Source organism: Bos indicus x Bos taurus, chromosome 27 (genome assembly GCF_003369695.1).
Source record: "Bos indicus x Bos taurus breed Angus x Brahman F1 hybrid chromosome 27, Bos_hybrid_MaternalHap_v2.0, whole genome shotgun sequence".
Classification (NCBI taxonomy): Eukaryota; Metazoa; Chordata; class Mammalia; order Artiodactyla; family Bovidae; genus Bos; species Bos indicus x Bos taurus.
In genome coordinates, this window is record NC_040102.1 from 8,639,837 (window position 1) to 8,653,153 (window position 13,317).

General features: G+C 43.6%; 1 protein-coding gene across 1 annotated transcript; it reads right to left on the reverse strand.

The window, feature by feature from the left end:
• Window positions 1-875: 875 nt before the first annotated feature.
• AGA (aspartylglucosaminidase) lies at window positions 876-13,061 on the reverse strand. Its single transcript, XM_027529927.1, has 9 exons — window positions 12,836-13,061; window positions 9,294-9,447; window positions 8,281-8,393; window positions 7,256-7,368; window positions 5,686-5,800; window positions 4,986-5,061; window positions 4,067-4,174; window positions 3,220-3,353; window positions 876-1,884 (listed from the first exon to the last, which is right to left on the reverse strand). The coding sequence occupies exons 1-9, from the start codon at window positions 12,957-12,959 to the stop codon at window positions 1,784-1,786; spliced, it is 1,038 nt and encodes a 345-aa protein (XP_027385728.1). The 5' UTR covers window positions 12,960-13,061; the 3' UTR covers window positions 876-1,783.
• Window positions 13,062-13,317: the final 256 nt, after the last annotated feature.

The window sequence follows — 13,317 nt, forward strand, 5'->3', positions numbered from 1 at the left end:
TTTATGTGCATATAGTATACATGTCGGAGAAGGCAATGACACCCCACTCCAGTACTCTTGTCTGGAAAATCCCATGGACAAAGGAGCCTGGCAGACTGCAGTCCCTGGGGTCACGAAGAGTTGGACACGACTGAGCGACTTCACTTTCACTTTTCACTTTCATGCACTGGAGAAGGAAATGGCAACCCGCTCCAGTGTTCTTGCCTGGAGAATCCCAGGGATGGGGGAGCCTGGTGGGCTGCCGTCTATGGGGTCGCACAGAGTCGGACACGACTGAAGTGACTTAGCAGCAGTAGCCGCAGCAGTGTACATGTCTAACAACTTCAGGTCAGAGTTCTACAAGAGTAAATCAGGATCAACTAATTTGCTAGGGAGCGACAGGCTGTGAAGATTTTCAAATTTATTTTTCTCGTGGTACATGGTTGCCTAACATGTTAACGGACGGCAAACAAGAAACACAGGCATTTCACCTTGATAAAAATAAATATACTCTGAGTTTCAATCTGGCTTCTTTCTCCCTGTTCCAAGGCCCAAAGTAGGAGATTTCAACAAATCATCACACCTTATGGGAACCCACAAAAGTTAAGATTTTCCCTGCTGCTCTGAGTGTGAGGCTGCAGGATTATTTCCTTACTGGTTTTCAGGCCTCCATCAGCAGCTGCTGAGTCCAGCTTTCAAGTTCCTCTTTGTGAAGACCGAATGGATAGGCCAGAGAGGGTGTCTGTGAGGAGGCACCCCAGTCATGATACGTGGTGAGGTCTGAGCACAGGTGACCTGAGAGCATTCTCAAAACTACAGCTTTCCAGCCCTAACTTACAAAGACCGTGAAACATTAAGACGAGTGTAGGAAAAAAACAGAGCAGATACCCTGTAGGTGGGGACAATATTGTACATACAGCTTTATTAATGACTCCTGATGTACAAGGTCATGAAGGCAGAGATGATAATGAGCACGTACAGTTCAGGATGGCTGTCCACAGACGGCTGACTGAGTGCTCAGGAAAGCAAGGCGGACAAGAGCCACTGACTCATTGCTAGCCTCTGGACAGGAGATTCATAAAACCACAGTACAGATTAAGTTCCCTAAATCAACTTGCAGAAGAAATTAACAATACTAAATACTTATAGCTAAAAGTCTAGAGATTTTTGTGGCTAACAAACCTTCACAGGTTGAGAGCTCCATTAGATGAAAAAGTCCAAGAAAATCAACACGGCTGCTCATGAGATGCCCACATTTTCTAATACATGCAAAACACAATGCACCTTTAATATTAACAGCATTCTTTCCTCTTCAGGCTAGAAGACCATATTATTTAAAATTGATAAGTCATTGACTTACTACTGTAAAGGTACTGAAATTCAGTTAGAGCATATCATGGTGGGACTCATCATTACTCTTCCTTTGGGTCTAAATATCTTGGCTACTCTACCTATTTAAGTATCCGAATACAGATTACGTTTTGTGCCTTTACTGTATTACTATGGAAATAAATCCCCAAAGTAGAAATTTCTTGAAACACTGAGCAGAAATCCAGAGATCACTTAACATTAAACATATACAAAATACACACATACTATTCATTTTCAGGGGATATATAAAGCTTAAATAAAAACAAAATTTTTTTTCACATATAGAAAGTGAAAATGCTGTTTCAGCATAAAATTTATTGTTGTGCTTATTTTACAGAGTTTAGAATACATGAGGCACATTATTCAATGACAGTGAGTAGCCTTTTCAGCTTCTGTTTCTTCTTTAAATATAGATGCTGACAGAAAAGCTGGATTAGATGCAGTCTACTTTTTCCTCAGTTGGCGCACTTTTTAGAGGATTATAAACCATGAATGGAAACTGAGTAAATGTTGAAAGTTTATTGCAAGCAGCACCTGGGGCCAAGAAGAGAGAAAGCTGTTTGGTTAAATGCAGAATGCACATGTTTACAACCAGCACAGACATCGCTTGGGACAGCGGCCACTGCGTACCTGCTGTCCAGGCAGGCCATAAAGTGTGCGTGTAGCACACATCAGCTGACAGCCCACGAGACCTCATCATAAAGGCTGATGTTTTGCTCCTATACATATGCGGTCATTGCTACCATTATTTTAAAGTTTCATACCTACCCTTTTTGTAGCAGAAGAAAATTTTCAGGTACATTTCCTAGTCACTGGGCCATTCCCTGTATCCATCCATAATCCTCCCCTCCCCAGGCTCCCTGTTCGTTTCTACTCTTCTATGCCCGTGGGTGGGGAGGCTAATTTGTCAAGATGGTCTCTGTCAGACAGAGACAGTTCTTCCCCGGCTCAGACACCTGGAGGGCATCCTTTTAATGCCACTACTTTCAGCATAAGGAGCTGGTCAATTTTAAATTCATCTACAATTATATAATTATCATTTTTACATCCTGTTAAATGCAACTTTGAGCTTTCTAAGATTTATTTCCTAAGAGGGAATCGATGAAACGGACTTATTGTAGACATAAAGCCTTTTCCCCCATAACTTATATTGACTTTTGCATTTTAGTACTTAAAAAAGCGTAAGGAATTCCTCCACCAAGTTTTCAAATACCGAACTGTGGGAAGTAAGAGATCAAAGCACAATAATAAGCAGTCTAACCTAATAAGTTGTATTGATCAGTAGGCCATGTATCTTCCCCATCTGAAATCTCACTAATGAGGAGCGGCCGTGGTTGATCTTGAAGTGCTTTGAAACTGTGATAGGTTCACATGAAAAGTAAATGAAGCAAACGATATGCCTCAAATACACTGCAAAAATAATTCTGCCAACGCCTTTAGTTTACTAATTGGCAATACATTTTGTACCTGGGAACCCTGAGATCTAAATGACTGAGGCCTTTAAATAATGAACGGAAAAGAAGCAGGGAAGATCATTTATCCCTACCTACTTCTAATAAAGGCATTTGACTAGATTAGCCCATCTCAGCATGCACTTGAGCTGAAGCTAAACTTTCCTTTGGACAGATGTCAAGGCTACAAAGCTAAAAACCAAAGACTGGATCCTAACCACTGCCAGTCAACCAAGGAAGGGTTCAGGTGCATTTTTAACCCTTTGGGGTTCTTGACACATCAGCAGTGAACATCTATCTACTCAGTATAGCCCCAGTTTCTGCTGCAGAGGAATAAAATTCCTCACAGCATTTAAAAGTCTCTGTCCTCATCAACATTTGCAGGTCCACACAAATATGAATTTCAAATCAAACCCACCATAACTTCCGGTCACGTTAGCACATATCACAGCCCCAAAGAATTTGGGAAAATACTTCTGGATTCTTGAGATCACTTTTTCACACGCTGTGGTTGGATTTTCTCCTCTTCTCATATATTCTACAGCTTGATAGCTGATTTAAACAGAGGCAAAAATTTAGTATCACAGAATAAACAAACTCCAAAGTTTGGTTACTTGAGGTTCCACATGTAAAACTTACAAAATTGTCAAATTTAATACAGTGCAGATAGGTGAACAGAGGCCCCTAACTTCTGTGGCAATACCAACAGAAAAGGAAGTAATGTTGATACCATTTCTGTCTTTTCAGCTCACCCACCCACTCATTTCAGATAAGCAGTAATGTATTTGGCTTTGGCTGAATAACTGTTTTTTAGTAATAACAGCCTAAAGTCAGGAAGTATAGAGTGTAGTTTCTTTAAATAAGAAACAAGGCTACTGTCAATGGGGAGAAACAGTAGGCATGAAGAGAACACCTAACTGTAAGGGTTATCTTTCGGTCATTAACGGTATGTAGTGACTCCATTTTCTACTTCTGTTGTCAGTTTTCACGTTTTCTTAGCGGCCTTACACTTTATTTAAATAGATCCTAAGTATGCTCATCTGTGTAGCGCAGTGAGCGGTATTATTCCATTTCAGAGGACTATGACTGCTTCATCTGAATGATTATGACTGTTAAAGTGATAGTGTGAAGAGCTGGTAGGCAGGGTTTCTAAAAAGTTCTGCCACACACAGGTTCGGGTCACGTGGCACAGACGATTATGTTCTATCCTGACACATGGCATTGCCACGCGACTCTCTGGAGTCGGATGGAGGAGGGAGACACACCTTGGGACGAAGCGCATCAGGATGTCCCCGTCGCCCGTGGCTGCCGCGGCTCCCACCATGTCGTCAGCGTAGGCCCCAGACCCAGGGATCGGTGAGTCTCCTATTCGGCTTTGGGAGGGCACAGCATGGTCATTCAGGGTGCAGAAAACTCTCTTAGATGTTTCTGCTTAGTCACTGACTATCATTTCAAGTAAATTCTTCATCAGAATACAGACAAGCAAGATTTCCCTTAGTTTTTCCACTTGGGTTTTCACAACCCTGCACTCCTTACACGGCGATCAGACAGCAGCCCGTCACACGCAGGGGGACCACACGGGTTCACAGCCACCACCACCACCCTGCATTGTCTCACGCTGGATCGTCTCAACAGGTCCCAACCGCTTTTCCTCATCTACAATCTGTTCCTGCTTTCCAGCTCACATGCCAGCATTTCAGCAAGCTTTTCCTTGTGTTAATAATAAACCTTCCATGCTTTTCTGCTACTTTGAAGTAAAAAGTCCAGGAATCCTTAAAGACCGCCTCAAGTCCGGCTCTGGTCTTCCTTTCCTGCCCTTGATAGATGTGCAGTTCTGCTCTGGCCATCCTGAGCCCTGAACCCAGGCGTGCACTGCTTCGGGTTGGCTTCGGACGTGGCTTGGACATTGCCGTTCCCTGGCTCAGGCTCAGGGTCAGTGCCTGGCCTCTCTCTCTGGTCTCCCTGACTATCCCGGCCTAATCTGATCACCCTTGAACTCTGCAGCCCTGGCTGAGACCCCTTCTCCTTTGCACTTAGCAGCTACTCATGTATCTTCTTTCACAGTGAACTCAGCTATGAGGGCAGGGCTGTGCTCTTAAGGCTCTTCATCCCCCAAGGCACCTAGGACATATTGGCTGACAATCAATACATATTTTCGAGATCTGTTCTTTTAGAAACACTAACCCAGGTATTTTGAATTTTATACCATTTGTAGATGTACCAGCAGCAATATTTCCTGTCTTATGGATGACGACCATGCCTAGAAATTTAAAAAAGAATATATCATTGTAGTATCAACTCTACAGTGTACCTCAAATAAAACCAAATAATTGAGCAATTGGCAATATAAACATCCTCTTCCATTAATTTCAGGTAGAAGACAATAGGAATCTTGGGGATTCCGAAATTACACCAGTGGTATATAATCTGTGTGTTTTAATGACCTGGTTTCATGGCATCATTTTGTAGGCATCCCATTTCCTCACTTCAGACTGCTCACTTTTCAGTGCCTCTTCAACGATTATGCCAAAGAGAATCACTGCTGGACACTAATGGAAACTTCCAACATTACTGGAAATGACTGGAGAGACCATTTGAATGTGGCAAACATAAAATAATTAAAGAACTAAATATCAAACAAAGATTTAAAAATCATCAAGTGAATGATCATCAGATTTTTGTATAAGGTAACTGACCAAAATGTATACATATAAAAAGAATGTGTGTGTATGCATATGTGTATATGTATTTTTTTTTCCCTTAATTGGCAGTTAATCAAAATCACCTTCTGGTTCATGAATAAGAATAAAGAAATTTAAAACTACAAGGAAGAAATTAAAAATGGCTGACTATAACCATAAAAACTGTAGAGAAGACAAATTACCAATAGTATCATGACCGTAACTCTGTGCTGTATCTTCGTAGGTGATACCATCTCGTTTTAAGACAGTAGGTGGTTTGTAGGGTCCACAGTATTTTGAAGAATCTGGTATAACATTCTGTAAATAATATTTAAGTTTTAATTTTTTAGAAGGGGTGATTTTAGAAATCAGCAAGTGGTTATGTACAATCACTAAACATCAGCAAGAAACCAAAAGGACATCTGGTAACTGAAAGGTAAGAATTAAAAGCCAAAGGTTACCTAAGTCTTATGTGAACAGATGGATATAATTTTGCTAAATATGTAGTCAAATCTCAGAATTACCCAATATGGACTAGACAGCTATAATATCTGGAAGAGATCCCCACTTTTTCTCTGTATATGCCAAAATGTCTCAGCACAATGGCAAATATAAAGATACTCGTTTTTAGATTAGACATGATTTTTAAGATTAGATTTCCTTTTTTTTTGGATTCCTTAAAGAAATCAGATATACAACCTGATTTTTTCAATTTTAGAATCTGTTCCCTGGCCAAGAAGACTTATGCTGAGATTTAAAGCAAAACCTATTTTAAAACCTTCCAATTTTCAAAGCTAGGTTCATGTGAGCATATTCTAAGTTGTACTCTCAGATTCTTTTATGAATCTTAGAGGCTCAAGAAAATAATCCAAATTCATAAATTCAGCTTGTGGACCTGGATTAGTATTAAAGCAAGAAGCCTACAACTCGTGTCTTATCTGTTTGTGCACAGGGTGCCTCCCATGGTCTGGTGTCAAGCAGCGGTCTCTTCAAGAGACTCCCTGGTTACTCAAAGGTAATTAGAATTTGGTGAAGAAATGGACGAGAGATCAAGGTACTCTAAAGGATTCTGCTGGGAAAGAAAAACCAATTTAGGCTAAAGTCCTGGTGGCTCAGACCGTAAAGAATCCACCTGCAAAGCAGGAGACCCAGGTTCAATCACTAGGTCGGGAAGATCCCGTACAGAAGGGAATGGCTACCCACTCCAGTAATTCTGCCTGGAGAACTGCATGGACGAGGAGCCCGGCGGGCTACAATATCGCCATGGGGTCACTAGGAGTTGGACACGACTGAGGATTAACACTTTCTTTGCTTTCCCATTGATTTACAGACAAATTATCTTTCTAGTAACAGACACCTAATAGTATAAATCTTCAAGGTGAATAAGGGTAAAATATAGAGTACACTGCACATAGATAAACTGTTAAGAAATACTTTAGATTAATGGTTTCCAAACTTTGGGTTTTTAACACATGGAAACTTTTGCTACAAAGGAACAGAGAGCAGTTGCAGTGAGGCAGCCCCTTACCCCACAGCAGAAACCTTTTAAGTCCGAAGCCACTGCCAGGGGCCAGGAGCTCCCCAACGGGGATGTGGATCGGATGCAGCTAGGGAGCTTTCGAGACCACCTGTGCCCAGAGCCGGCTTCAATCACTGGTTCCAACGAGCAACCAGGGGTGTTAACTCACGCTGCAGGCAACAGGTAGATGACTGAAAGCGGAAGGACTGTCACTCAATATTTTCAAATAACTTAAAAAAATCATGCATACATACTTTCCAGTAATTTGGTTGGCAATTTCGAGCACGCCAGTCTGAATGAAGAGCCTGAGAAACGTTGGTGGATAAATCCTCATTGATAAAGCCCATGCTTTCGGCAAACTTAGTGGCTGGAGATTGGGAACAAAAATGTACATGAGTTAAGTGTCTTCTTTTAAATAAAATGTATGTACAGGAAGTGCTGTGGGTCAGCTGTCTCCTTCATGGAGCACAAGGAGGGGGAAACACAGACGGTCCAGGGAGTATTCAGACTCAAGGAGTGCTGTGGGCATCGGTTTCCAGGTCTCCACTTCCCTACCACCTTCCTGACGCTCATCTACTGACACCCTGGTGATGTGTGTGAGGACAGTTCTCCTTTCCCTCCAGATCTTGCTCCTTCTGCTTTACAAAAGGAAAGGGACACCCTGCAACCACAGTGACTCTGTGGCTCTAACTGGGGTGCAGTGCCTGGCATGTAAAGAAATGCTGAGACACCCAACAAAGGCACCACTGATTCCACGAAAGAGTAATGGCTCCTGGCTTTGTCGGGTAGCTTTCCATTCTGAACATCAACAAAACTGAAGGATGCCTCCTGGAATTGTTCACTACATCGTTAAACGATGTAGCAAATGTGATTTTTGACTATAGATGGCAGTATGATTTTTAGTATATACCTAGGAAGGTGTTCAAGGATGTAGCACTGTGGTAGCAAAACTCCTTCTGTTCCCACCCTCTGTCATCATGTCTCTCAGGTCTCATACCCATAAAACTGTAACACAAGACAGGAAATGATGCTGAAACCTTGTTCCCCTCCAGTAATTACTCATTTACTGATAATAAACTGATTCCTAAAATACCCTCCATTAAAGATAAAGAAAGTATGATTTAGAAGTTAAGGAACTTACTCGAAGTTAAACATGTTATGTGAAACAGCTGGATGTTGAACTTAGGTCTGCTTTTATGCACTATTTTATACTGAGCCCTTTTTTCAGAGTGAAGACTAGAGCCAAAAGACACCATAACGGAGCACAGTTGAAACACACCTGCCTCTCCTGCCAACAGCGTGTGTGTCGTGTGTTCCAGGACTTTGCGCGCCACGCCAATGGCGTTTTTAATTCGTCTAAGGTCTCCGACTGCTCCCACGTTCATGGTAGTGCTGCCAGAAACAAGCGCGGTAAGATTCATTCAGGTATTTCTATATGTTCACAAGTTTTTTACTTCAACCTATAGTGTTTTGTAGGATTAAACTCCACCGTCTTACCATAGAAGCGACAACACATTCACAAAGTTCATACAAATTCCCACATTCAGACATTTAAGGGGAAAAAACCCAGAAAATCAATTAGCCATATACTCCCAAAGCACTGGCCTTCTCAGTTGCCCACCGCTCTGGCTTTTGAAAGGGCCTTTAAGGCTTCAGGTCAGGGAAACCACAGGGTTCGTGGCTGGCAGGTAAACAATGGTTTCCCAGGTACACGTTTTTGTACTTTAAGGTTCTCTCTATTCTAAGGAGACCTACCTACCTCCATGTGATATTTCTATTATGATAACGACTTTTCCTTTCAAAAAATTTTTAAATTGAGGTGTAGTTAATTTACAATGTTGTGTTAGTTTCAAGTGTACAGCAGTGATTTGGCTTCTTTTCCATTATAGGTTATTACAAGATACTGAGTATAGGTTATATCAAAATATATCAAAACTTATACATTGTGGGGGGGAGGGATAAATTGGGAGATTGAGACTGACAAATATACACTACTACATATAAAATAAAGAGCAAGGACCTACTGTATAGCACAGGGAACTCTACTGGATAGTCAGCAATGGCCTAAATGGGGAAAGAATACAGAGGAATATGTGTTGCTGATTCGCTTTGTGGCACATCTACTAACACTACACTGCACATCAACTACACTCCAATAAAAAAATTAAAAAAAGAATAAACACCGTATATATTTGTGCATCTTGCTCTGGGTATAAGACTAACTGCAAATGTAGCTCAACCTGCAGCAAAGCCGCGGAGAGAAACACGGCTCTGCGCGCAGGGCGCCCCTACCCGTCCATGATCATGGCGTCCAGCGTGGTCTCCCCCGACTCGTCCGGGCTGCCCCCGAAGCCCACGCTGCCGTCACACTGCTGCTGCTCGCAGGTCGCGCAGCCACTCTCAACCGCGTCCAGGGCGGAACCTCCGGCCGCCAACGTCTTCCACGCTGGGAATCAAATCCCAATAGTGCTTGTGTAGATAGTGATTTCCTTTTCCGTGCCAAAGGCAACAGACCAAACATGGCACGGAAACGCCTATTTTAAAAACTGTTTGCACATTTACTCCAGTTAAGTTGAAATTTTCATTTATCAAGTGCTGCAAAGAAGTCAGAATGATACAGACAGAATTACATAAGACAGCTACTTACCATGAAGAATCCAAAGGCTTCAGCTATTGACGCAAAGTGAAAAAGTACCCATTTCTACTACGTGTGTGAAGAAAGAATACTTCTGTAATTCTGGGCCGTGTGACCCTGAGCTAATAACAACCTCTCCAGATCTGTTTCTTGCTATTTAAAATGGGGATACGAATCACACAGTAACTGAATTAATCCACCTGAGCACACATTGGAATTATCTGCTGTTATGGTACTGTTATGGACACTTGCTGTGATAGAGGCTACTTCAGTAGGTATATTTTTATTTAAAGTATTAGATATATTTAAATGATTATGTAGAAAAAATCTTATGATGCTATATCATTAATTTTCAATTTGCCTTTTAGTAGCTTCAGTTGTAAGTTTTAAAACGGAAGGAGAGAAATACCATACTAAATACTTATTTTGGCTCCAGTGGCCATGCTTTTAACACTAAACTATGTTCTCCAGAGCCCCATACATGGAAAAGGGGAGGAAGAAAAAAGGTCTGCAGTAGTCAATTTCTTTATTAATAAAAACAGAATTCCTTGATGGGTTGGTGCTACTATTTGTAAATAATTTAAGTATTACTACTGAAAGAACAGGCTTCAAAGTACATTTAGAGAAGTTTCCCCCTTGAATTCAGGCAACATGAAGAACTGTCTCCTGCCTGGGGCCCTGAACTTTCTTTTCTGTCTCCTTGTCGCTGGCAATTTCTTGCAACCTGTTTACGCATTCTCTGAATCATACGCACTGCCTGTAACATACAAACTTAAGGCCATCAAATGCTAAAGCCAGTTCAGCACCAGAAAATTCTATTAGTAGCCTCAAATGGGGGAGAGGAGGAGTAGAAGAAACTCCTGGGGCAGTACGAGTTGCAATGACTGGAACACAGTAAGAAAATGACAGAACCATGATATGTACAGGATGTTACCAAAGCACATAAGACAGGCACCTGACTCAGACTGGGTCTGAGGGTGCTAAATGAGGGAAAGCTTCCTAGAGGAGGTGATATCTTAGTTTAGTCAGTCTCAGTCCCAGCTGGCTGCAAATCAACATTACTTAAGCAGCTTGGAAAAAAAAAAAGTTTTGGTTCAAGCAGTGGAATGAACACCTCAGGAGTGGGGCCCAGGCACATGTATCTTTTGAGAAGTACTGCAGCAATTGCACTCATCTTACACGCTAGTAAAGTAATGCTCAAAATTCTCCAAGCCAGGCTTCCGCAATACGTGAACCGTGAACTTCCAGATGTTCAAGCTGGTTTTAGAAAAGGCAGAGGAACTGGAGATCAAATTGCCAACATCTGCTGGATCATCGAAAAGCAAGAGAGTTCCAGAAAAACATCTATTTCTGCTTTATTGACTGTGCCAAAGACTTTGACTGTGTGGATCACAATAAACTGTGGAACATTCTGAAAGAGATGGGAATAACAGACCACCTGACCTGCCTCTTGAGAAACCTGTATGCAGGTCAGGAAGCAACAGTTAGAACTGGACATGGAACAACAGACTGATTCCAAATAGGAAAAGGAATACGTCAAGGCTGTATACTGTCACCCTGCTTATTTAACTTATATGCAGAGTACATCAAGAGAAACGCTGGACTGGAAGAAACACAAGCTGGAATCAAGATTGCCGGGAGAAATATCAATAACCTCAGATGTGCAGATGACACCACCCTTATGGCAGAAAGTGAAGAGGAACTAAAGAGCCTCTTGATGAAAGTTGAGAGTGAAAAAGTTGGCTTAAAGCTCAACATTCAGAAAACGAAGATCATGGCATCTGGTCCCATCAGTACAGTTCAGTTCAGTCGCTCAGTTGTGTCCGACTCTTTGCGACCCCATGAATCGCAGCACGCCAGGCCTCCCTGTTCGTCACCAACTCCCGGAGTTCACTCAGATTCACCTTCGTCAAGTCAGTGATGCCATCCAGCCATCTCATCCTCTGTCGTCCCCTTCTCCTCCTGCCCCCAATCCCTCCCAGCATCAGAGTCTTTTCCAATGAGTCAACTCTTCACATAAGGTAGCCAAAGTACCATCACTTCATGGCAAATAGATGGGGAAACACTAGAAACAGTGAGAGACTTTATTCTTCTGGGCTCCAAAATCACTGCAGATGGTGATTGCAGCCATGAAATTAAAAGATGCTTACTCCTTGGAAGAATAGTTATGACCATCCTAGACAGCATATTCAAAAGCAGAGACATTACTTTGCCAACAAAGGTTCGTCTAGTCAAGGCTATAGTTTCTCCAGTGGTCATGTATGGATATGAGTGTTGGACTGTGAAGAAAGCTGAGTGCCGAAGACTTGATGGTTTTGAACTGTGCTGTTGGAGAAGACTCTTGAGAGTCCCTTGGACTGCAAGGAGATCCAACCAGTCCATCCTAAAGGAGACCAGTCTTGGGTGTTCATTGGAAGGACTGATGCTGAAGCTGAAACTCCAATACTTTGGCCACCTGATGCGAAGAGCTGACTCCTTTGAAAAGACCCTGATGCTGGGAAAGATTGAAGGCAGGAGGAGAAACGGACGACAGAGGATGAGATGGTTGGATGTCATCACCAACTCGATGGACATGGGTTTGGGTGAACTCCAGGAGTTGGTGATGGACAGGGAGGCCTGTGGTGCTGCGGTTCATGGAGTCGCAAAGAGTTGGACACGACTGAGCGACTGAACTGAACTGAGGATGATGATAATGTATAACCAAGACTGGAACCCCGTATTTCTAGTGACAAATACGGCATGTCAGCTCAGAAAGTAAAGGTGAATAGACGATGCTTTATTTGGGAACTTGGTCGTTTGCCAAGCCTAAGTACAGAGTTACTGCAGATAGGTCAGGGGTTAGAAAGCAGAGGTGCTGAGGCCGACAAGAGACACAAGCCCAGAAAATACAATAAAAAGCAAAAGAAGGTGCAGGGGCCCCTGGAAGTCTGAGCAGAGACCGTAAGTGCCGTAGGTCAGGGTGGAAAATAGTGACCGGAGTCCGAATAGAAGTCACCCCGCCGCTGATGACCTAAAATGCAGCTGTGGCGGGGAGGAGGGTGCGGCGCAGGAGACGCTGCGGCGCGGGGGTGCGGGAGAGCCCTGAGGGGCGGTTGCGGAAGGTAGGCCGGCTCCCGGCTTCCGGCCCCCGGCCCCGGCCCAGCGGCGGCCCGCCCGCCCCGCGAGCTCGCGCAGCGCAGCCCCCGGCTCGGCCCCGCACCTGCCATGGTTGCATTCCTGAAAGGCCAAGTGTTGAGGACCAAGGGCAGCTGGCCGAAGCTGCGCGCCGGGGCTGGGCCGAGCAGCAACAGCAGCAACGGCAGAAGACCCGGCTTCCACGCCATAGCTGCGCGCCCAGACCGCCGCCGGAGGTCACAGCCGCCGCGGACCCGCGACCCGTGAACCCGGAACTCGCGGTCCCGGCGCCCCGCCCATCGCCCCGCCCCGCCCAGTCCCTTGGGGCGAGGCCCCGCTCCTTAATTCTCGCGAGACGCGGTTTCCGTGGCCCCTTGAAGTCTTCAGGTCGCCACGGTGTTGTCTATTTTTCTTTTTGTAAACTATTCAACCAAAAGTTAGTACGAAATTGTTCGGCTTTGGCTTACGCGATCCTGGGAACTTTTAAATTTGATTTCGTTAGTCGAAGTTGGTCAATTTGTGAAATTTACAGTGTGCTCCGTGCGGTTCCTTGACGCAGATACGGGG

Coding starts and splice junctions, on each gene's coding strand:
- AGA (XM_027529927.1), bottom strand. CDS start 12,959: ATGGCGTGGAAGCCGGGTCTTCTGCCGTTGCTGCTGTTGCTGCTCGGC. Junction 7,369..8,280: donor GCTGTTGGCAGGAGAGGCAG/GTGTGTTTCAAC, acceptor CCCAATCTCCAG/CCACTAAGTTTGCCGAAAGC. Junction 3,354..4,066: donor CTGATGCGCTTCGTCCCAAG/GTGTGTCTCCCT, acceptor TGTTTAAATCAG/CTATCAAGCTGTAGAATATA.